The sequence below is a fragment of the Canis lupus genome, chromosome 18 (assembly GCF_048164855.1).
Source record: "Canis lupus baileyi chromosome 18, mCanLup2.hap1, whole genome shotgun sequence".
NCBI classification, from domain to species: domain Eukaryota; kingdom Metazoa; phylum Chordata; class Mammalia; order Carnivora; family Canidae; genus Canis; species Canis lupus.
Window position 1 is genome coordinate 57,014,336 of NC_132855.1, and position 21,751 is coordinate 57,036,086.

A 21,751-nucleotide genomic window follows, 5' to 3' on the forward strand; every position below is an offset into this window, starting at 1 on the left:
TTGATTAAAAGTTTATTTAAATCATTAGTAAGTGGACTTCTTGTGAGAATATGAATGGTATAATTTAATTGGGAAGGTCATTTAACTTGTGTCTGGTAACAGGCAATGCATGTGGGAATAAATAACATGTACAGCTTTGCAGCACTTTAGATGTCTTCATGTTTATTATGTTCTTTGTTATTTCACTTAGATGTTAGACCCTTCAAAGGCAGAACTAGGCCTCTCCACCTGATACTCTTCAAAGTGTGATGTATGTTAATAAGGTTCTGGTAAACTCTCTTTTTTTACCATATCTTTTAAAAATGTGGTCATCTTGTTTTACAAAATAAAGTCTCATAGTCTCATAAAAGAAAGTGTCAAATAAAAAGTCTCATTTTTCTAATATTGCGAGGTTATATAGTTGTCCTACTTAATCATTTTTTTCCCTCCCCTTCAGGTGTCAGCAGTCGAGTCCTTGGAGGGCCCCCTGCTCCAGGTGGAGGGATTGAGTGACCTTAGGTTGGAGCTTCATAGCAAGAAGATGAACCTCCATTTGGTTCTCATAGATGAATTGCACCGGCACCTGTACATCAAATCCACTAGCCGAGTTGTGCAGCGTAACAAGGAGAAAGGGAGAGTGAGGTTGGTTAAAGAGGCTCTTGGCTACCGTGTCTTGTGGTGAATTTGAAGGAATGTTATTTGTTTCCCACAGTCCTATTGTCTCCTCCTCCTCCTCCACATCTCTCCCTCTTCTCCTCTTCCTCTCCCCCATCTTCATTCCTTCATTGCGTTTATTATGATCCTTTAATGTAAAGATAAGAAACATTTGCTGTGGGGCCTTTATACTGGATCAGAGATGCTCTGGTGTATCTCAGAAGGAAGAGAAAAAAGATCCTTAAATTGTGTAGTACAGTCAGTGTAATGTAGAAACAAGTGCATGAACTGAAGTTAAAAGATTATTACTTGGGGTTGTGTTCATCTTTAGACAATCTTATTTCTGGAATAGTTCGGGCGAGCTTCAAAGAGAACACTTTTCTTTTATCCCTGGGCCGATCTTAGCATAGACCTATACTTAAGAACTGGCGTGTGGACTCAAGAAATTCGTTAGGTTAGTCTAGACCTGGTAGGGAGTAAGACAAGATCTTAAAGACAGTTAAGACAGTAGAATACTGACATTACTAACATGTATCAGATAGCTGTGCATGTCTTTCCAACATTCCTTTAAAATAGCTGTAAGATCTTTTCAGAGGGCAGTTTAGCAGTATCTGCCGAAATGCACGTGCTCATATTTTTTCATCCAGCTGTGGCCAAAAGGAGCAATGGAAGCAATGCATGCTGGGAATGAAGTCTTTGAAATCCTATCCTGTTCAGACAAAAATTGCCAACTTTGTATGTGATGCTTCAATTTAGTCCGAGACCCTGACAGAAAGAGAAGTTTCTATCTCATTTCTACAGATGGGCACTAGAAAATCTTCTGCCGGGCACACAAATTGAGCTGAGGGTTAGGTACTGGAGACTTAACTTCAACACTGGATCTGGATAGTATGTCAGTTCCTTAGCGTAGAGTAGTGTTGGGCCAGTGCTAAGGAAATTCCTTCCATAGTGTGTGGTGGTAAATAGCAGGTCTGAATAGATTTATTCCCATGTAGGGATTAAAAAAAAAACAATCAAAACTACTCTGGGTCCTATGAAGATACTCTATAACATAAGGGAAAAATAAGCATTACCTTGAAGTCTCAGAAAAGAGCATTTATTTGAAAAAACAATTTTATAAATCAAAACAGGAAAATTTAAGATGCTTGAGTTCTTCAGAAGATGCAAGATGATATAATAGATTATTCAGAATGATTACTCTTTCTTCCGCTGTAGTGGGAGGAGAATACTTCCTGATCTTTGATTTGTTTTGGGGTTTTTTAGGGAGAGGGAAGGGAAGCTTGCTTTTGCTTACTTGTTAACATGTGAACAAGGAGAGGCCCAAAATATGCCTGTGGCAGAGAGCATGCCCTCTTGTGCCTTTGCCATTGGCCAGATGGTGTTAGGTCCAGAGGAGGATGAGAACCCCCTGGAACTGAACTAAGATCAGTTTAGCCTCCTGGCCTGGATCAGCCAACCACCAAAATACATGCTGAATTGTTGAACATAACTGAGATCTTGTGGTTGTATGCATAAGCATATGGTTTCTATGAAAAGTTAAGGGAGAGCTGTAATAATGGAATTGGTAGAGATGCAAAAAGAACTAATGAAAACATGAGCAAAATATAAGAATCAATGAAATAAAGTAGAGAAATTCAATCTTTGCTTAAACCATTAAAGAGTTGTATCGGTGATAGGGAAGGAAAAATTTCCTCATCATGAAGAGGAAAAACAGAAGGTGATAGAAAGATAGTAGATGTGAAAGTTGGAGAACAGTGATTTTAGTTATTCTGGAGAACAACAATAACATGATAGTGTTTGCGGCTGAATTTTGCCTCCCTAAAATTGGGGTATGAAAGTTCTAACTGCTAGTACCTCAGACTGTGACTAGGTTTGGAAATAGAGTCTTTTAAGAGGAAAGAAGTTAAGATGGGGTCATTGGAGTGGACCCTACTCCAGTGTCTGTCTAAGAGGAAATTTGGATATAGACTCGCCCAGAGGGAAGATCTTGTGAAGATGTAGTGCAACATAAGGAGAGAGTCCTCAGAAGAAACCAGTGTTTTCAACACTTTATCTTGACTTCTGGTCTCCAGAACTGTGAGAAAGTAAATTTATGTTGTTTAAGCCACTCAGTCTGGGGTACCTTATTATGGCAGCCCTAGCAAATGAATACAGAGAGAAATAGAGACAATAATTACAGTGTAAATAAAGAAGCCTACTTTAAAAATAAAAAAAAAAAAAGCAACACAAACCCCAATCCAAAAGACCTTGTTCTGAAAATCAAAAGTATTTAAGTTAAAATTAATGAAAAGACTTATTCTTAGATGGGATCAGGAAATCTTTATGAATTTTGAAAAATTTCTGTAAGGACTAGGAAGAAAAATTATCTCCTGTGACAGAGATGGTTATTTGACCACCTGATGCCTGGTTGTTCCTTCTACATTTTTAATGACAACCCTTATTTTGTTCTTAGCAACTAACAGGCTATATTACTCATCCTCCTGCATAGCCTAAGGTGAGACTTTTGCTTGCAAGCTTTTGAATCTGGGCTCATAGGAAAATTCTTTAAAGGTGCCAGCCAAACTGGTATGCTTGCTCTTTTACCCTTCACTTTCTTCTTTTAATTCCTGTCAGGGACATGGATTGGTACCATCAAACCATCTTAAATACTAGGTGATCTTGAGTATGGAAGGTGTATCCTAAACTCTTTGATGGCGTGGCTCCTCCTGTATATCCCTAAATGGATGAGAGGAAGGAAAATTTTTATTATACTCAGGTACTCAGGCCACTGCTCTTTTGAGTCTTCAATTTTATACAGTTAAACCTAGGCCTGATAAATAGGAGCAAAACCCAGGATCACCAGGATTTGCTGAACATGAAATGCCAGAAGATCGTGGAACAGAGTCTATAGAGTGTTGAATGGAAAAGAGTTGGGACCAAAGGTTTCTATATACCCAGCCAAATGGACACTGATAAACATGGGTAGCAGACAGACATCCTCAGATACAAATTAACATCAGAAAGAAGTAGGGTTTTTTTGAGTATTTGAAAAATACTCAAATATGATACAAACCACAATCAGCAACTTGAGAACAATAAAGTTGTAGGTAGTTTGAAACTACTGTAAGGACCACACGGCATTAAATATGTAAATTGGCATTTAAATAACTGATGTATTTTGGCAAGATCAAAAATAAAGCTGAAGCTATTTTTGAAAAAGGTCTATGTGGTCAAAGGATACTCCATAATAAAGGGGATTTATATCTCCATATTAAGTTTGAGACTGAGAACTTTGGACAGGCAGGACATAAAAAGGAATGCTAATTTTTGTATAAGATGAATCAGAAGTTCTGGATTTGAATAATGGGAAAAATGTTTAATTTCGTGTTTATTAAGCTAGATACATATATTTAAAGATTTCTATGTTGCAAATCATTAGAAGAGAAGCAAATAAAATATTATCTAGTACAAAGGATTATCTATTAGCCAGTGTTTTAGCTTGCAAGTAGCAAAAGTCAATCCTGATAAATAAGGAAAGGAATTAAGTGGGAAGTGGTAAGGTAGGTCATAGAATTTAAGGGAAGGAAGACTGTAAAATCAGGCTCTAAAGTCAGGAGGGACCAGAGGAGCTGAAGCAGCGGAGCACACATCATCGACAAGCCTTAGGGAAGGGTCTGGTAGGGTTGTTGTCCTTCTGTCACCATGCCTGTGGTTGCTGGATTTTTCACTTTCAGGCCAGTGACCTCTAAATGTCTTTGCATCTGTCCTTATTCCCTCAAGATTCAGAGTCCTTGGTGGAAGCATCTGAGACATGTCTGGCCTCCTTTAACTTTTACAGTAGGAAGTTGGGCTCGCTTCTTTGCCTTTTTTTTTTTTTTTTTTTTTTTTAAAGATTTTACTTATTTATGAGAGGCACAGAGAGAGAGGCAGAGACATAGGCAGAGAAAGAAGCAGGCTTATTCAGGGAGCCCGATGTGGGACTCGATTCCAGGACTCCAGGATCACGCCCTAGGCCTAAGGCAGGTGCTAAACTGCTGAGCCACCTGGGTGTCCCTTCTTCTTTGCTTTGACCCAGACAGTGGAAGGTCTTTCCAAACACAAAAACTGTTCCAATTGTTGGTATCCAAAGACAGACACAAACACTCAACAACAAATTTCTACTGTGGGAGAGAACAAAAAAATCACATGAAGGTACCTATGTATAAAGAACACATTTTAAAAAATGGTTTTTATTTATTTGAGAGATAAAGCATGAGTGGGGGAGGGGCTGAGGCAGAGGGAGAAGCAGGCTGCCCATTGAGCAGGGAGCCCAATGTGGGGCTCCATCCCAGGACCCTGAGATCATGACCTGAGCTGAAGGCAAACGTTTAACCGACTGAACTACCCAGGTGCCCCAAGAACAGATATTTTTGAAGTAGAAACAGACAACTAGTAGATATAATAAGAGAGAACACGATGGAAAAATAATAAAAATGGTATTTGGAGGATATGAAACAAGACCTACATTAATGAGGAGACCTTCCATGTTCTTTTTTTTTATTTTTATTTTTATTTTTTTATTTTTATTTATGATAGTCACAGAGAGAGAAATAGAGAGAGGCAGAGACATAGGCAGAGGGAGAAGCAGGCTCCATGCCCAGGGAGCCCGATGTGGGATTCGATCCCGGGTCTCCAGGATCGCGCCCTGGGCCAAAGGCAGGTGCCAAACCGCTGCGCCACCCAGGGATCCCACCTTCCATGTTCTTTTTTTTTTTTTTTTTTAATTTTTATTTATTTATGATAGTTACACAGAGAGAGAGAGAGAGGCAGAGACACAGGCAGAGGGAGAAGCAGGCTCCATGCACCGGGAGCCCGATGTGGGATTCGATCCCCGGTCTCCGGGATAGCGCCCTGGGCCAAAGGCAGGCGCCAAACCGCTACGCCACCCAGGGATCCCCACCTTCCATGTTCTTAACTCAAAGATATCAGTTCTAGTTAAAGCCCAGTTGGGTTTTTTGAAATTGTCAGATCTATAGTTCACATAGAAGAATAGATGAGTAAGAATTATTAAAAAAAAATTAAAGGGAGATAAGACCTTTCTTATATAATACTAAAATATATTTTAAACTAATCAAAATAGTACAGGTATGCAAAGAAAATTGGATTGGGAAAAAAAGGAAAATCAGATAGGTACAGCAAAAAGAATTTAGAAACAAATGCAGGATATATGGGACTTTAATATTTTTTAACAATAATCCAAGTAAGTGGAAGGAATGAAAGCTATCTAGAAATTGTTGTTTAGACATTTGGCTAAAGAAAGTAAATGTAGATGTTAACCTGTTATTACATACAAAAAATCCTAACTCAATTTAAAAATCATATGATAAAATTTTACTAGCGTTAGAAAAAGTTAAGAGAAAGTATGTGGAAGAGGCTTTGTAGGCCCATATCCTACAAATATAATAGCATATCATAAAAATATATGTAATAGGATATTCATTGGAATGTTGTTGATAAGAACAACAAATACACAACTTAGATGTTTATCAAGAGGCATATAGTTAAATGAATTATGTGGCATATCCATGCCATGTAATTCTTAAATGAATGAGACATCTCTTTGAGCTGATAGGAAAAGATTTCTAAGATATATTCTTGGGTCCAAAAAAAGCCAATTGAAAAATCATATGTATAGGATGAACCTATTTGTATAAGAATTGAGAGGATATGTATTTAAATATGTATCCTTTATATGCAGACATGAATGTGTGTTTCTAGGAAATTCCAGGAAAGATAATGCTGACACTGCTATAAGGAATTACTTGTAAGTACTTGTCATACCCTCACAACTGAGAATGGATTCATCATGAGCATGTGTTATTACTTTAATAGTAATACAATTATTGATGATGCTTTTGGAGATTATTTTTATCTTATATTTTTAATAAAATATTTAATTATTTATTTTAGGGAGAAGGGGAGGTGGGAGGGACAGAAAGAGAGATGGAGAGAAAGCCTTGGCAGTCTCTGTGCTGAGCTTAGAGCCAGATGCGGGGCTCGATCTCACAACCCTGACATCATGACCTGAGTGGAAACCAAGAGTTGGTCTGAGTGTGCCACCCAGACACTTAGAATATTTTTAGTGAAATGGCAAAATGTTTACTGCTGAAATGAAAACAAAGGATTTAGGGGTGCCTGGGTGGTTCAGTTGGGTAAGCATCTGCCTTCTGCTCAGGTCATGATCTCAGGGTCCTGGGACCAAGCCAGGAGCCTGGCTCCCTGCTCAGCGGGGAATTTGCTTCTCCCTCTCCTTCCTACTCTGCTTTTTCTCACTATCTGTATCACTATTTGTCTCTCTCTCAAATAAATAAATACATACCTCTCTCTCAAATACATACATACATATATACATACATACATACATACCTAGGATTTAAAATTCTATAGAGGATGATCCAAATAATGTTGAAAAAGAAAGTGTGCTCATTTTGTGTGTATGAGCATGTGTATGTATAGAGGGGGCAGGGATGGACGGGCAGACAGACTCTTTTCTGTTAAATGTGTTGGAAGGCACTACATATTAGATTATTTTTATTTTCTTAATATATATTTTTAAAAACTTAAAATGCCTTTATAGGCTGATAGAATCAATAAAAATTATTTTAAGTTAATCCTTTTATTTCATGCATCCTGGGTTTATCCTTGATTTGACCTTGTTTCCTTGGATGCTTTCTGGCTCATGGAGGAGAAAATTTCAGCCCTGTAGATTTTGGAGTCCATATTTGTCTGTGGGGATGTAAAGAGCGTGCTTGACTCCATTATGTTATTTATTCCTATTTTGTCTTCTAAAGTTTTTTCGTGTCAGTTTTCTTTTTATCTTTCAGTTCTTTTTCTCTTCTTTTTCCCTCTTTGCCTAGATTTTAGTTTCACTTTATTTCGTATTACATGTCTTTGCTCTTGATCTGTCATTTGAGACCATGACTGTTTTTGACTTTTATACCCTCTGAATCATTCATTATTCTTTCTGTATGTTCAGGCTGATCTCAGAACTACAGAGAATTACTTATCCAGCCATTCCTGTTTCATTATTCAGTTAAATTTTCTTACTAAGGGCATATTATCTTTGACAGCTATTTCTTAGCTCAGTTTGATTTAGCAAACTTTTACGAACAATTGCTCTTTGCCAGGTACTGTGCCAGCTGTTGGGGTTATAGAGGTGAATCTATTCATTACTAGATTTACAACTTAAAGTTCAACTCACTTCTGTCAAGTTTTAGTTTGACAATAAAATCGGCCAAGGGAGCTGCCCTGTGAATTTTGGACATATTATTAAGTGAAGGAACAGAAATGAGTTCTAATTAAAAAGTAAATGTTTAATAAGCTGCTAGTACTTCTAACCCTTCATAAAAAACCCCGACAAAACCCAAACTTTTCATGGCTGTTGAAGTCAAACACATAGAAGTAGATCCTTACTAGATGGATAGTTAATGACCAAGAAGTCCTTAGGGTTATGGTCGTAGGGATTGTTTCTGGCATAATTTGCTTTATAGTTTTCCTGTCTGCCACCCTGTGGTTAGTAAATAGCAAACATTTAATCACAATAAGCAATTAGTAATTTGGGGGCACTATCTTATGCTGGAAAGGATTTTATGTACGTCAGCTGTCTTTTACAACTTAGCTGTGAATGACTCTAAATGGATTTAAAATAAAAATTCATAATCATATATGTTTAAAGAGAAAAATAACTTGTACCAGTGTGTCTTTCAAAATAAAGCAGTTCAGAGCACTCAAATTAATTATGAACTTGAGAAGAATAGTCTAATTTTGATTTTATTTTTTGCTTTCAAAAATACTTCCTCAGAGACACTCAGAATCCTTTGGAAGTACTCCTAGTTGCTCAGCTTTATTTCTTCAGAAATAGAAATGGAGGTGCACACTCTTTAAATATTGTCTTCTGTAATAGCGCCTACCTTCCTCTTGAGCTTCATGTCTGTAGTAACTAAATGAGTGGGTGTGCCCACTTCCTCTTGAATTCTTGAGACTAAGTCCTTTCATAAAGGAATAAGAGAAAAACCAAAAGTAATTTCCAGAGTTACTTGCCTTTGGGTTAGTGTTCACAAAAGAGAAAATTGAAGCCCAGGGGAAAATTTTAGAGAGATGAGTCTATGAAAATAGTTTCGCAGTAAATTGACTTTCTAAAAGTTTATTGATGGAGTTTAAGGGCCCTTCTGGCTCTGATAATAAAATCAGTAAGTTATGTTTTTCAAAGTTAAAATGGCAAGACATTTATCACCCTGTATTTAATTGAAACATATTTTTAGGTTAAAATTGAGAAAATAATTGTAGGTTTTAATCTAAAGTGAAGCTTGTGCACATCTGTGTTTATAGAAGTGTGTATTATATTCATAAAAATACACATATCACTGCACACAAATATGTACTAACTGTACTACTTCATCTATAGGCATGGCAGGCAGTATTGCAGCCATACACCTGAACTTTCCTTTTATTTTTTTTTATTTATTTTTTTTATTTTTATTTATTTTTTTTGAACTTTCCTTTTAATTGATACCTTTATTTACCAATTCTTTAAAAATAACTTTTCCATTCTTGTTATGGAAATATTTATGAAATGTATTATATATTTTTCCTATCATTTAGAATTGAAATGAACTTTTTCTTAATACTGAGTAGCAGCACTATAAACATCAGTTGTTATCCTCTGTCTCTGAGTTTGTGTATCCTGGCTAGAGAGGTGTGTGAACCTAGTTTTGCAGTTCTGAGTAAAATGCAGGGCAGAGGATGAGGTGAGGTAGTTGAGGGAAAAATGGAGATGAGAGCAGTGGTCAGTAGGCAAAAGATGACTAGATAAATCTATGATCTAACTGATTTTATAAGTAGACAAACTATTGTGGTGAATCAGTGGATTTGAAGGCTCTGTTTCTTAAGATTTAGGTAAATAGGAACTAACCAGTCTTATATTGGAGGAGAAGGTTTATGAGAACTATGTCAGTTTAATTCCAGGTGTTAGGGATCCCTGGGTGGCGCAGCGGTTTGGCGCCTGCCTTTGGCCCAGGGCGCGATCCTGGAGACCCGGGATCGAGTCCCACATCGAGCTCCCGGTGCATGGAGCCTGCTTCTCCCTCTGCCTGTGTTTCTGCCTCTCTCTCTCTCTATGACTATCATAAATAAATAAAAAATTAAAAAAAAAATTCCAGGTGTTACTTTTGTTACTTTTATATCTTATACTTGAGGTTTCCCATGAGTCTACGAGTGATTCCAACAGTTGGAAATAGGGCTAAGTTTGGTTTTGCTCGTATAGTAGTTGTCCTTGAATCCTCAGCACTGAGCCCTGAAGACTTGTCTGAATAATGATTCCTTCTTCCTTGTAGTAAGAGGGAATGGGAAACTTGATAACTATCTGTTAACCTCAAGGCCTGGGTCAGTAACTCAGATATTATTAGCACTTGATTAAAAAAAAAAAAAACTTTAAATGATGATGTTTGCTCTTTAACATGAAGTCTGTTAATCAGTTTTCTGAAAGAACATGCATACGTTTATTAGATTAAAAATACACACATACCTAGCACTTTGGATCCTAAAGGAGTGATGGGAGGGAGATGGGGATAGATCACCATGGGATGTGTGGGTGCAGATTTTCGAACGGTGAGTGTCTTTCCCATTTGGAGAAATCATTCCTTAAGGTGGAGTCTTGTCCCTGTGCCCCCCACTTTGCCCATTCTCCCTTTACAACCCACTGTGAGAATCACTTCTGTAGTTCGCCACTGCTGCTGCTGATTTGATGGGACTGGAAAGAGGTGAGAACTACTGCTTTGACCTGTCTACCCTTGGCACTTAGAGAAGCTTTTCTGTTGTAGATACAATGTGATTAGATGATTCAACTTCTTTCTTTCTTCCTTCCTCCCTCCCTCCCTCCCTCCCTCTCTCTCTCTCTCTCTCTCTCTCTCTCTCTCTCTCTCTTTCTTTCTTTCTTTCTTTCTTTCTTTCTTTCTTTCTTTCTTTCTTTCTTTCTTTCTTTCGTTTATTAATTTTTTTAGCCATCTCTACACCCAAAGTGAGGCTCGAACTCATGACCCAGGATCAGGAGTCACATGTTCTTCCCATTGAGCCAGCCAGGTACCCTGTAGATGATTCAGTTTCTTGAGAGTAGAGCACAGTTTTTACTTGCCTTGGAATTGCCTACTTGTTTCACTTAGCAGATGGCTATAAATGCGAATTAACGTGAAAATTAATTGTTTTTTATAGTCTTCTTGTCATTTAAAATTAATGTGTTTATTCTGGAGATGCTAAAGTTAATCATTAAGATGAGGTACTAGGCCTTTTTGGGAAAGGTGAAATGAGTAATCAAGTACTGAATTAACCTGTTTTGAGTTCCTTAAATCATCTTTTATTGTTGTGATTCTCAACTTTATGAAATTTATGAACCTCTTAAAGAAAACTAAGTTTAGCGAACTCCCAGAAAATATATCAAAAACTCCAGCTTGAAAAACAGAAGTGTTTTAGACAAGGCCTAACTGCTTAAACCTTCATTCAGTTATCATGATATGGTGACATTTGATCTTTTTTGCTGTAAATTTAATTTTAATATAGGAACAAAGGAGGGTGTTGAAATTTCATAGCATAATTTGGTGATAAGGTAGTTATCCAGATGATCATGCTGACGTTTTTAGACCTAGCATTGCAATAAAAAGACAAAAACTTGAATACTTGAAACCCTTAGGATACATCTTTATACCCCTCTCTGTAACAATCACTACTGGACATAACTTGACAGACACTAGAAGTCAAAGTGTACAGAGGGCTTGTGACAAAATGAAAATGAGAAGGGTTGAGTATGGAGTGGGACTTCAGTTGGTTTTAGAGAGAAAGTAGCAACCATCTCCCTTTCCCTTTCAGCTCCCTTATAAAAGATGCTTCTCCTGTTCCTCTGATTGATGTTACAAACCTTCCTACTCCTCGAAAATTCCTTGATACCTCTCAGTATTCTACTCCTGGAAGCTCAAGTGGTAAGTGTTTAATTCTTTAGCCACTCACCTTTTCATAATGCTGCAGTTCCTAGGCAAAGACCTGGGGAACTCTGGTGGCCCGGGGTGGGGGGGTGGGGGAAGGGTGGGGATCAGGGCCAGGAGGTCCTGGGTTAGTGTCTTAGAGCCTCTGATGAGCTCTTTGCCACCCTCAGAATAAGATAGGAGATGATTGGTTGGGCCTGTTGCATTATCAGCTTTGAAAACTGGCCTCGGAATCTGGCCTGTCTCCTGAATCCAGATGCCCTTATGCTTTATTTGACTAGCACTGTATTTTTTTTGGTAGTGGAATTTGTTTTGTTTAAAGATTGATTGATTGATTTATTTATTTATTATAGACATAGAGAGAGAGAGGCAGAGACACAGGAGGAGGGAGAAGCAGGCTCCATGCAGGGAGCCCGATGTGGACTCGATCCCGGGACTCCCGGGACTCCAGGATCGCGCTCTGGGCCAAAGGCAGGCGCTAAACCACTGAGCCACCCAGGGATCCCCTGTAGTGGAATTTGAATGCTTTTTATGCACGGAGTTGCTTTTGTTTTGTTTTTTCCCTATACCTCTGTTATTTCTGTCAGCTGTCACCCAGCTACTGCTCCTTACATTTCTTTCTGGTCCTTGAGAGCTTCTGTGTGTGTGTTCTGTATCCTGTGTCTTTTATCCTGATACCTTGTTATCTTACAGTGCCTTGCCCACATCAATATGTGAATGCATATGGGTGCACTAGGTGCGTGCACACATGCATAATGTACTTTGAGGTTATATCCACAAACTAGCCATGTTTCTTCTTGGGCTACACACTATTCTGTTGAATAAGAGCCATTTTGGCCTGTATTTAAAGTTGGAGAAGGAGGATATGCTTTGAATTTAGGGGATTTGATTTAGCGGATTTCTGGAATGGCTCAGACCTGCCCTGTTGGAGGGTTCAGCTGAGCTTGGCCCATATTGTCTCTGGGCCTCTGCGAAGAACCTTCAACTGTTGCAGTTCTGGGTTGAGGAGAAGGAGATGGGATTTTTTTGTGAGATATCCCACAGGTGCTTTCATGTCATAGCTAAAGTCCTCAATACCTTCTAAAGAATGAGTAATGTTGATTATTGTTGGCTTTGCAGGTATAAATTAGCTCTTATAGTTCTTTCTAGTTCTGTAGTCCTGTAGAGCTTGAAATAATGAAAAGGTAGAAAGGTAGAAAAATCATTTTGGAGTCAATCAATACATTTTGTGCAACTAATTGAGAGTGTTTCTTTTGAGAGCCTAACTGTATATTGTTGTTGCTGGGGCGTATTTAATTACCTTTTAAAATATCATTTTATTAAGTTTTAGGGTTATTTAGGCTGGGAATCTTGAAATTTATTGCTTTTACTGTAGGAAAAGTGTAGAAGTTGTTTTATAATTTTACTGTTAGTCTGCTTACTGATTTTTTTTTTAAATCCCTCAGAATACTTACATTTATTTATTATGACACTTTACAAGGTTTGTACTCAAGCCTCTCCCTGGAGCTGGAAAGTTTTGTTTTCTCCCTCTTGCTGACATAGTGTTGCTATTCTTTGAGTTTTGGCACTGCTTCAAGCTTTGTAGAAAATGGAATTGTGAAACCCATATATATTTACACTTTTGATTTGTAATTTACCTCTTCCTTGAGGAAAAATTATCAGTTGTTATATCTTCGTATTTTTATAGTGTGAACCATCATTGCTTAGTCTGGTTATATCAATTTAAATAAATGTTGCCAAGTCGATGGCCAAATGAAATAAAAATTTGAACTGGTTATGAAGAAATGATAGGGTAGGCATTCTGCAAATGAAAAGCACTGAAGTACCAAGTAAGTTGACAAAATGCTAATTATGGCAAATTTCAGTAGAAACTAATTTTGCTACGTCTATTATTTTTAACAAGACAGCCTACGCTTTGATGGGCACTTTTCTGTCAGGCCCTGTAGTTAGCGTTTCTCACTTAGCGGAGTTCACGGTGAGACTTGCTCTCTAGCAGTCTGTTCCATCATTAGTGGGATGACTCCTGAAGAGCTGCATTGTGGGTCAGCAGAGCTGGGACCATTATGGGGACTGCTTGTACATATGCCACAAACCTTTCTCTTTAGAAAGGCTCCTTTCTTTGACTGTTTAAGACTGTTGATCTTCTGGTTTTTCTGTGGGTGAACAAAAGAGCAGGTGGTTGAGATATTACCAATTGAAATGCGTACTAGGAGTACTTAAAGATGAGTGTAGTGCCCTACTCTATGTAAAACAACATTTTAAGTTCCTTGCATGAATGAGGTCAGTCCTTTAACAATCTTTGTAGGTAGATACTATTCTAACAGCTCCATTCTAACAGATGAGAAAACCGGGGCCTGGGGTGTTAATAATTGGTTTAAATTGACACAGTTGGCAAGCCAGTAGGGCTGTGATTTCCAGTAAGGAGCTGGGTCCTCCCAGAATATGCTCTTCTAACCAGTTTGTTTTCCTTCAAAAAAGCTAGATATGCTCTGAGTATTAGGTTTTTCTGGTTGCCACGACAAATTACGACAACATAAATTTATCATCTTAGAGATTCGTAGGTTAGAAGTCCAGTGTGGGTTTCACTGGGCTTAAATCAAGGTGTTGGCATGGCTGTGTTCCTTCTGGAGGCTCTACAGGAGAGTCTGTTTCCTTGCCTTTTCCAGCTCCTAGAAGCTGCCACAAGACTTGTTGCCCTTTTCCTCTGTCTTCAAAACTGGGGACAATGTGTCACATCTCTGACCCACCCTTCTGCTGCCTCCTCCCTCTTTTAAGGACTCCTGTGATTAGATTGATTCCACCTGGATAATTCAGGACACTTTGCCCAGCTCAAGGTCTTTAACCTTAATCACATCTGTGAAGTCTCCATTGCCATGGGACCTATTCACAGATTCTGGGGATTAGAACATGGATATCTTTTGGAATATCCCATTCTGTACTGGTTATTTTCTGACTTGCTTTATCTTGAGGAGCCAATATGTAAAATTTTGACCTTCTTGAAATTGTATGTGAAATCTTTTTAAATCCTTGCAGTTCCAGTTGTAAGGACTATGTTAATCTGGGTCACGTGATTAAAGGGGCTTGTATAAATGAAGAAGATGTAAATTATGTAGAGAACTGCATAAAATGTTACTAAGTACACATACAAGTGTGAGGCTGATGAAATAAATACACTATAAAGGGCAGATATTTTCTTATTCTTAATGGACAGTAAGTCCTAAGAGTGTATTTGTGATGTGCCTTGCAAGTCAGCCTTATATGTAATAGTCATTTTCAGAAGGGAATTTAACATAGGCTTTTAAAACTCCCCTCTCATCTTGTGAAATAGTAGGATGGAGGATGTAATCCATTAGAACTGACATTTTTATAGAGGAGGTTCCAATAGGGAATCCCTGGATAGAACAGATCTGTCATTGGGGTGCCATAAATTAAGGTTGGAGGTGATTCCTGAGGACTTTCAGATTATTATTAAACAAGAATTTTGATTGTTTGCAAAGGAGTCATTTTTCAAACATCTTTACAGGTAGAGTTGTGAGTGACTTTTCTGTGAGATTTTCTATTATAGTTTCTATTATAGTATATAGTTACATGTTATAGTTTGCAAAACATATTCCATCATTCAACTGATGGCAGTGGTCCTATGAGGTAGTTATGGCAGGTACTGTTGTCATTATGATGATTATTTTTATAGCTATCATATTTCAGTCTGTTAAATACTTAAGTTATAAAAGTAGAGAACTGTGGATGTGTATGCATCATCCAATTAAAAATATTAATTACAAAATGTAAAATCAAGGCACAGATTGGCAGAAGCAAGAAACCCACTAAGAGAAAAATGATTAGCTTTCCTGAACATTAGTGAAGAGAAGAAATGCCATTTTAAAGAACTGTACAAATGATGGACAATTTACAGAAGAGTCAGTCCATATACATGGAAAGATTGGCATTTATCCAACAGAGGTTAAGCATCCAGAATATATAAAGAACCCCTATAAATCAATAAAAGAAGCTGCTAATAAGCAAAAAATATGCAAATGTAATATATTAAAAATAGGCACAAGTATGCATAAGCAACTGGTGTAGTAAATATATGAAAGCTTGCTTATACACTCTAGTTAATCAGGTATTATTTTTAAAACTCACTTTATATATATATTCCATCCACAGAGGTTGAGTGATTGGTCCAGGTTCACCAGATGGTAATTGTTGGAAGCTGGCCTCATGCTGTTCTCACTCTAAATAAGTAAGAGATGTATTTTGCAAGCCTTTCTCCTATTTCTCATCAGTCACAGTATTTTGTAATGTACAGGAAACTAATATCTAATTTAGATGTAGTAATTCAACTATAACTTAGGTAAAAGGATGGGAGAAGTGTGGAAAAAAGCCAATAATTGTAGTAAAATGTTGGTTTAAGCTTTTGGATTCCCAGTGTGTCCTTTTATTTGGCAAACTGCCTTTGGAACATTTTGACTGAGCAATTACTCCTGGGGTACACAGGCATTTCATTTGTGGCTTCTTTATTCATTTTATGCATGCTCCTGCTGGGATTGCTGTGACTATAACTATAATGAAACTGGACTTCTTACTTCCTTTCTTTTTGGTACTAGCATAGGTTAAGCAATAAAACCTAAAGAGAGCACAAATTAAATGATTTTTTTCTTTTGCTGCTTTTTTAATGTACATTTTCTTTTAATAAAGTCTTGTTCTGGGACTTAGTATTTTTCTAAAAAATTTAGGATTTGATATATAAATTCTCTCTACATGGAGTGAGAGCTATGAATCCTAACGTAAAAGGAGATGAATTTTTTCTTCTTGTAACTCACATGTCTAGAATAGTGAAAGTTCTCTAAAACAATATGATGCCTTGTAAGTTACTTCTGTCCTGAGGTTGGGACCTCCCTTGGAATTTTAAATCAGTTGTTCCTAAAGTATCCTTCATTTGCTATTAAATATCTTGGTTGATTTCTATGATTAATCATAAGTAGAGCTGAGGACTATATACAAAGGAGGCAAAATAGAATTAATAGTTCAGATACCTGTAAATGTAAAAATAAAGCAAGGCCAGAGTTTGTTAATTAAAATACATCTATTTATTAACTATGAATATTATATTCACACATTGGATGTGAATGTAGCCATCATCATGTATTAACTACCAATTAATAAATCTTAATATTTTTCCATATTTGGCTCTCTCTTTTTTTTTTTTTTTTTTAAGATTTTATATATTCATGAGAGACAGAGAGAGAGAGAGGCAGAGACACAGGCAGAGGGAGAAGCAGGCTCCATGCAGGGAACCTGACATGGGACTCGATCCCAGGTCCCCAGGATCAGGCCCTGGACTGAAGGCGGTGCTAAACCACTGAGCCACCTGGGCTGCCCTTTGATTTAGATTCTTTTTTTTTTTTTTTTTTTAAATATTTTTTTTAAATTTTTATTTATTTACGATAGTCACAGAGAGAGAAAGAGAGGCAGAGACACAGGCAGAGAGAAGCAGGCTTCATGCACCGGGAGCCCGACGTGGGAATCGATCCCGGGTCTCCAGGATCGCGCCCTAGGCCAAAGGCAGGCGCCAAACCGCTGCGCCACCCAGGGATCCCTGATTTAGATTCTTTAAAAAAAAATTTGCAGGTATAATTGAAGCCCCCAATGCATGTATTAATTATTTTCCTCAATTCCTTTCCTTTCTCTTTTACCCTAAAGGTCACTACTATTTTGAAAATGTTCCTATCTTTCCCCAGTATGTTTTCATACTTGTACTGTGTGTGTGTATATATATGTTGTATATTTGTAAATATAGAAACATCACATACTTTATATATTCATATATGTATTTGTATGTAAATGTTATAATGTGTATGTTTATATATATAAAGTATATTATTTTAGAGTTTAAATAAATTGTGTAGCCTAGTTTACATATTTACATGATTTTAAATCTTTTATTTTTTTTTTCAAAGATTTTATTTATTTATACATGAGAGACATATATAGAGAGAGAGGCGGAGACACAGGCAGAGGGAGAAGCAGGCTCCACAGAGGGAACCTGATGTGGGACCCGATCCTGGGTCTCCAGAACCCCACCCTGGGCCGAAGGCGGCACTAAACTGCTGAGCCACCGGGGCTGCCCAATATTTACTTGATTTTAATGATATAATATAAGTAGTTAATTATATCATATGTATCATTCTACTGCTTAGGTTTTATTTTTATTTATTTATTTTTAAAGATTTATTTATTTATTCATGAGAGACACAGAGAGAGAGGCAGAGACACAGAGGGAGAAGCAGGTTCCTCGCAGGGAGCCGAGTGTGGGACTCAATCCCCAGGACAGAGATCATGCCCTGAGCCGAAGTAGAGGCTCAACTGCTGAGCCACCCTTAAACTCAACATTGTAATCTGCATTTTCTTATGTTACAATGTAGCTCTAGTTTATTTGTTTTAACTACTTATAGTGTTTTATTATGCAATCGCAATTTATCCATTCTATAGGTAGACAAGTTACAAGTTTGCAATTTTTCATTATTAGGAACCTTATAGCAGTGAGTATTTTTGTACATACTTCTGTAGGACAGTTTCCCTGCCACTGATCTCTTGGGAATGGGTTGTAGATAAATCTGAGATACTGAACCCTTCAGCCTTTGGTATAGCCATTTGGATCTTGGGCCAGTTGAAATCTCTAGGCAAGTTCTCCTTAGCAACATGCAGCCACCTCCATTTATCCTAGTTGTGCTGGATAAGTACTATTATTTTCCATATGTGCCATGATGCCCCAAAGTGAGGAAGCCTTACTCTTGGGGTACCGTGTATGTTCTGTATGTATAGGAATGGGCATTTTGAACTTCACTTGCCAAACTAGCTAGCTAGCTATCTTTGCTTATTTTTTATTTATTTGTTTTTTTAGCGAGAGAGTTGGGGGAGGGGTAGAGAATCTTAAGTGGAATCCATCAACTGGGGACTCATAACCCTAACTTCAGCCAAAATCAAGAGTCAGATGATGAACTGACTGAGCCACCCAGATGCCCATGCCAGATAGCTTTTTAAAAGTGATTGTACCAATGTAGATTTCTCTCAACTGTGCATGAGCTTTTGTTTCTCCATTTATTGCCCTTAAATTTGGCGTTGTTAGACTTTTAATTTTTGCAAATGGATTTTCACAAATCCGACAGGCTTCGTGTTTGTATTTTTTTAGTTTGTTATTTTAGTTTGCATCTCTGAGGTTTCTAGTGGTGTAGAGAATTTTTCCATGTATATGAGCCATTTGGGTTTCTTGTAAATTGTTGTTTGCCAGGTTTTTATTAGGCCATTTCTTTTCTCTATTACTGTGTAAGAGAGTTAAGTGGATGCTAATCATTTTTCTGCTTTTCCACCCACCCCATATAGTTAATCAATTTCATTAGTTTCTGGTTTATTCTTCCTGCATTTCTTTTTAAAAAATAAGTATCTGTGTGTCTATTTTATACCTCTTTTCCACGAAGGGGAATTTTACGTTAGATACTCTCTTATATTTTCCTGTTTTCACTTGTCCTGGAAATCACTCCACTTCAGTTTATATAGATTGTTTTATTATTATTATTTTTAATGCTTGAATAGTTCTCCATTATGTTGATTTATCATAGTTCAATCACTCTCATGTGTGGGTATATGGGTTTATAGTATTTTGTCTTTATAAGTAGTGATGTGATGAATAACATTGTGCATATGTATTCTCATTGTTTTTGAAGGTGTATCCTTAGGGTAAGCAGCTAGAAGAGGGATAGCACAATCAAAAGAGAAGGCCATATGTATTATTATTATTTTTTTTTTGGTATTGCCAAATTCTCTAGAAGAGCTGTAACAGTTTGCATTGTACCATGAGTATGTGAGACTGCTTGTTTTCCCCACAGCCTTCCCAAATAATGTGGTGGTATACTTTTTCATTTATGCCCATTTGAGAGCATATCACATGGTATCACAATATTGTTTAATTTGCATTTCTCTTATTAGTCAGTTTGAACAATTTTCCTTATTTTTAAAGCCCATTTTAATTTTTTTGTGAATTGTCATTTATCCACTTTTTTCCTATTTTATCTTTAATTCTCTTACTGTGTTATGTTAATAGACTTCCCAATATTGAACTGATTTTTCACTCCCTAGAATAAATGTCTCTTGATGATGGTGTGTTACTTTCTCAATGTGGTGGTGAATTCTGTTTGCTAATATTTTACTTAGAATTTTTGCATCGATGTTTATAAATGATACTAGCCTACAGTCTAAGTCACATCAGATTAAGGCCTCAGTATAATAATTTGCTTCATAAAAGGAGTTGGGAAGTTTGTCTTCATTCTCAGTGCTCTAGAACAATTGATGGAACATTCTCTGATTCTCTGATGTTTGAAGGTTAGGGAATTTCCCTGTGAAAACATTTGGATCTGATATTTTAAAATATTTTTCCTCTTTATTAATATTCTCTATTTTTTTCCATAAATTGTTCTCTTTAAGCATTCTAGGATCTCTATTGGGATCAGTTTTAATAATCTGTGTTTTCCTAGGAAATTATTGATTTTGTTTAGTTTTTCAATTTTATTTATACAGAAATCTATGAAGTATTTTCTAATGATTTTACAATTTCCCCTTTTTTTCTTTTTATTTGCACTAACTCTCTTTTCTTGATCACAGTAGCTGGTGGTTTAGCTATTATCTTAGGTTTTTTTTGTTTTTTGTTTTGTTTTTTGTTTCTGTTTTTAATTTTTAAGAAATAACCAGTATTTTAATTATTGATTAGGGCAATTTTTCTGTTCTCTACCTCATTTTCTGCTTTTATCTTTATTTTCTTTTTTGTGCTTTCTTGTTTATTTTTTCTCCTGATCTAGACATTTGAGGTTATGTATTTTAATTCTTTCATTTTTATGGATAAAAGTGTTCAATTTCAGGATTTTTTTCTCATCACTTTAAATGTGCCCCATAGTCATTGGTATTTAATGTTTACATTATCATTTAAAAAATATTGTCTCATTTCATATAACACCCAGTGCTCATTACATCAAATGCCCTCCTTAATGCACATCACCCCTTTAGCCCACTCACCACCCATTTCCCCTCTCACAGCCTACAGTTTGTTTCCTATAGTTAAGAGTCTCTTATGGTTTGTTTCTCTCTCTCTGATTTCATCTTATTTTTCCTTCGTTTCTTCTATGTTCATCTGTTTGGTTTCATAAATTCCACGTATGAGTGAAATCATAGGGAATTTGTCTTTTTCTAACTGACTTGTTTCACTTAGCATAATGCCCTCTAGTTCTATTCATGTCATTGCAAATGGCAAGATTCATTCTTTTTGATGGCTGAATAATATTCCATTTTATATCATCTATCTATTTATATCTATATATATCTATATATATATATCCTGTGTTTTTTTTATCCATTCATCTGCTGATGAACATCTGGGCTTTTCCCATGGTTTGGCAGTTGTGGGCATTTTTGCTATAAACATTGGATGTGTGTGCCTCTTCAAATCACTATTTCTATATCCTTTGGATAAATACCTAGTAGTGCAATTGCTGGGTCATGGGTTACCTCTATTTTTAAATTTTCGAGGAACCTCCATACTGCTCTCCAGAGTAGCAGCACCAGTTTGCATTGTTTGCCCTTGTAAGTTGTGATCCTGTAGACCTTGAGGACTTTTTAACTTAGGAATTTAACAGTTTTAGTGGGATATATACCCTGGATTTTTTTTTTTTTTTTTTTTGTGGTTAATTTTCCCAGATGCCCAATGGGCTCTTTCATATTGTAGATTCAATATATTTTTTTTTTGCTTTATAATTTTTAAGTAGTCTGTTCTGTTATTTGTTTTTCTTCTAATATGTTACTTTTTTCTTTGCCTGTCTTTCATTTCTACTACTTTCTCTTCGGTCTTTGTATTTCTTTCTTTATATCCCTTTTATTCTCTGTTGGTTCCTTGAATTTCCTTAGTACCCTTAATGAGATACTCATTTGAGTCTGTTTTCTCTTGGACACTTTATAATTTATTCTTCCTATCTGAAATAATAGCCTTTTTCTTCCATATCTCTCCTGAGTTTAGTCCATTTTCTTATTATACCTTTCTTTTATTGGTCTGTGTCTGTTCTTAGCTTTAGGATTTCTGACTTAAT

General features: G+C 36.7%; 1 protein-coding gene across 11 annotated transcripts in view; it reads left to right on the top strand.

Moving 5' to 3' along the window:
• EXOC4 (exocyst complex component 4) overlaps positions 1–21,751 on the top strand; it is a 746,933-nt gene that overhangs the window by 51,245 nt on the left and 673,937 nt on the right. For all 11 annotated transcript variants that reach the window (XM_072784617.1, XM_072784618.1, XM_072784619.1 and 8 more), the window contains exons 4-5: positions 437–621; positions 11,509–11,618. In XM_072784617.1, coding sequence (XP_072640718.1) covers positions 437–621; positions 11,509–11,618 — 295 coding nt within the window. The remainder of the gene's footprint in view (positions 1–436; positions 622–11,508; positions 11,619–21,751) is intronic.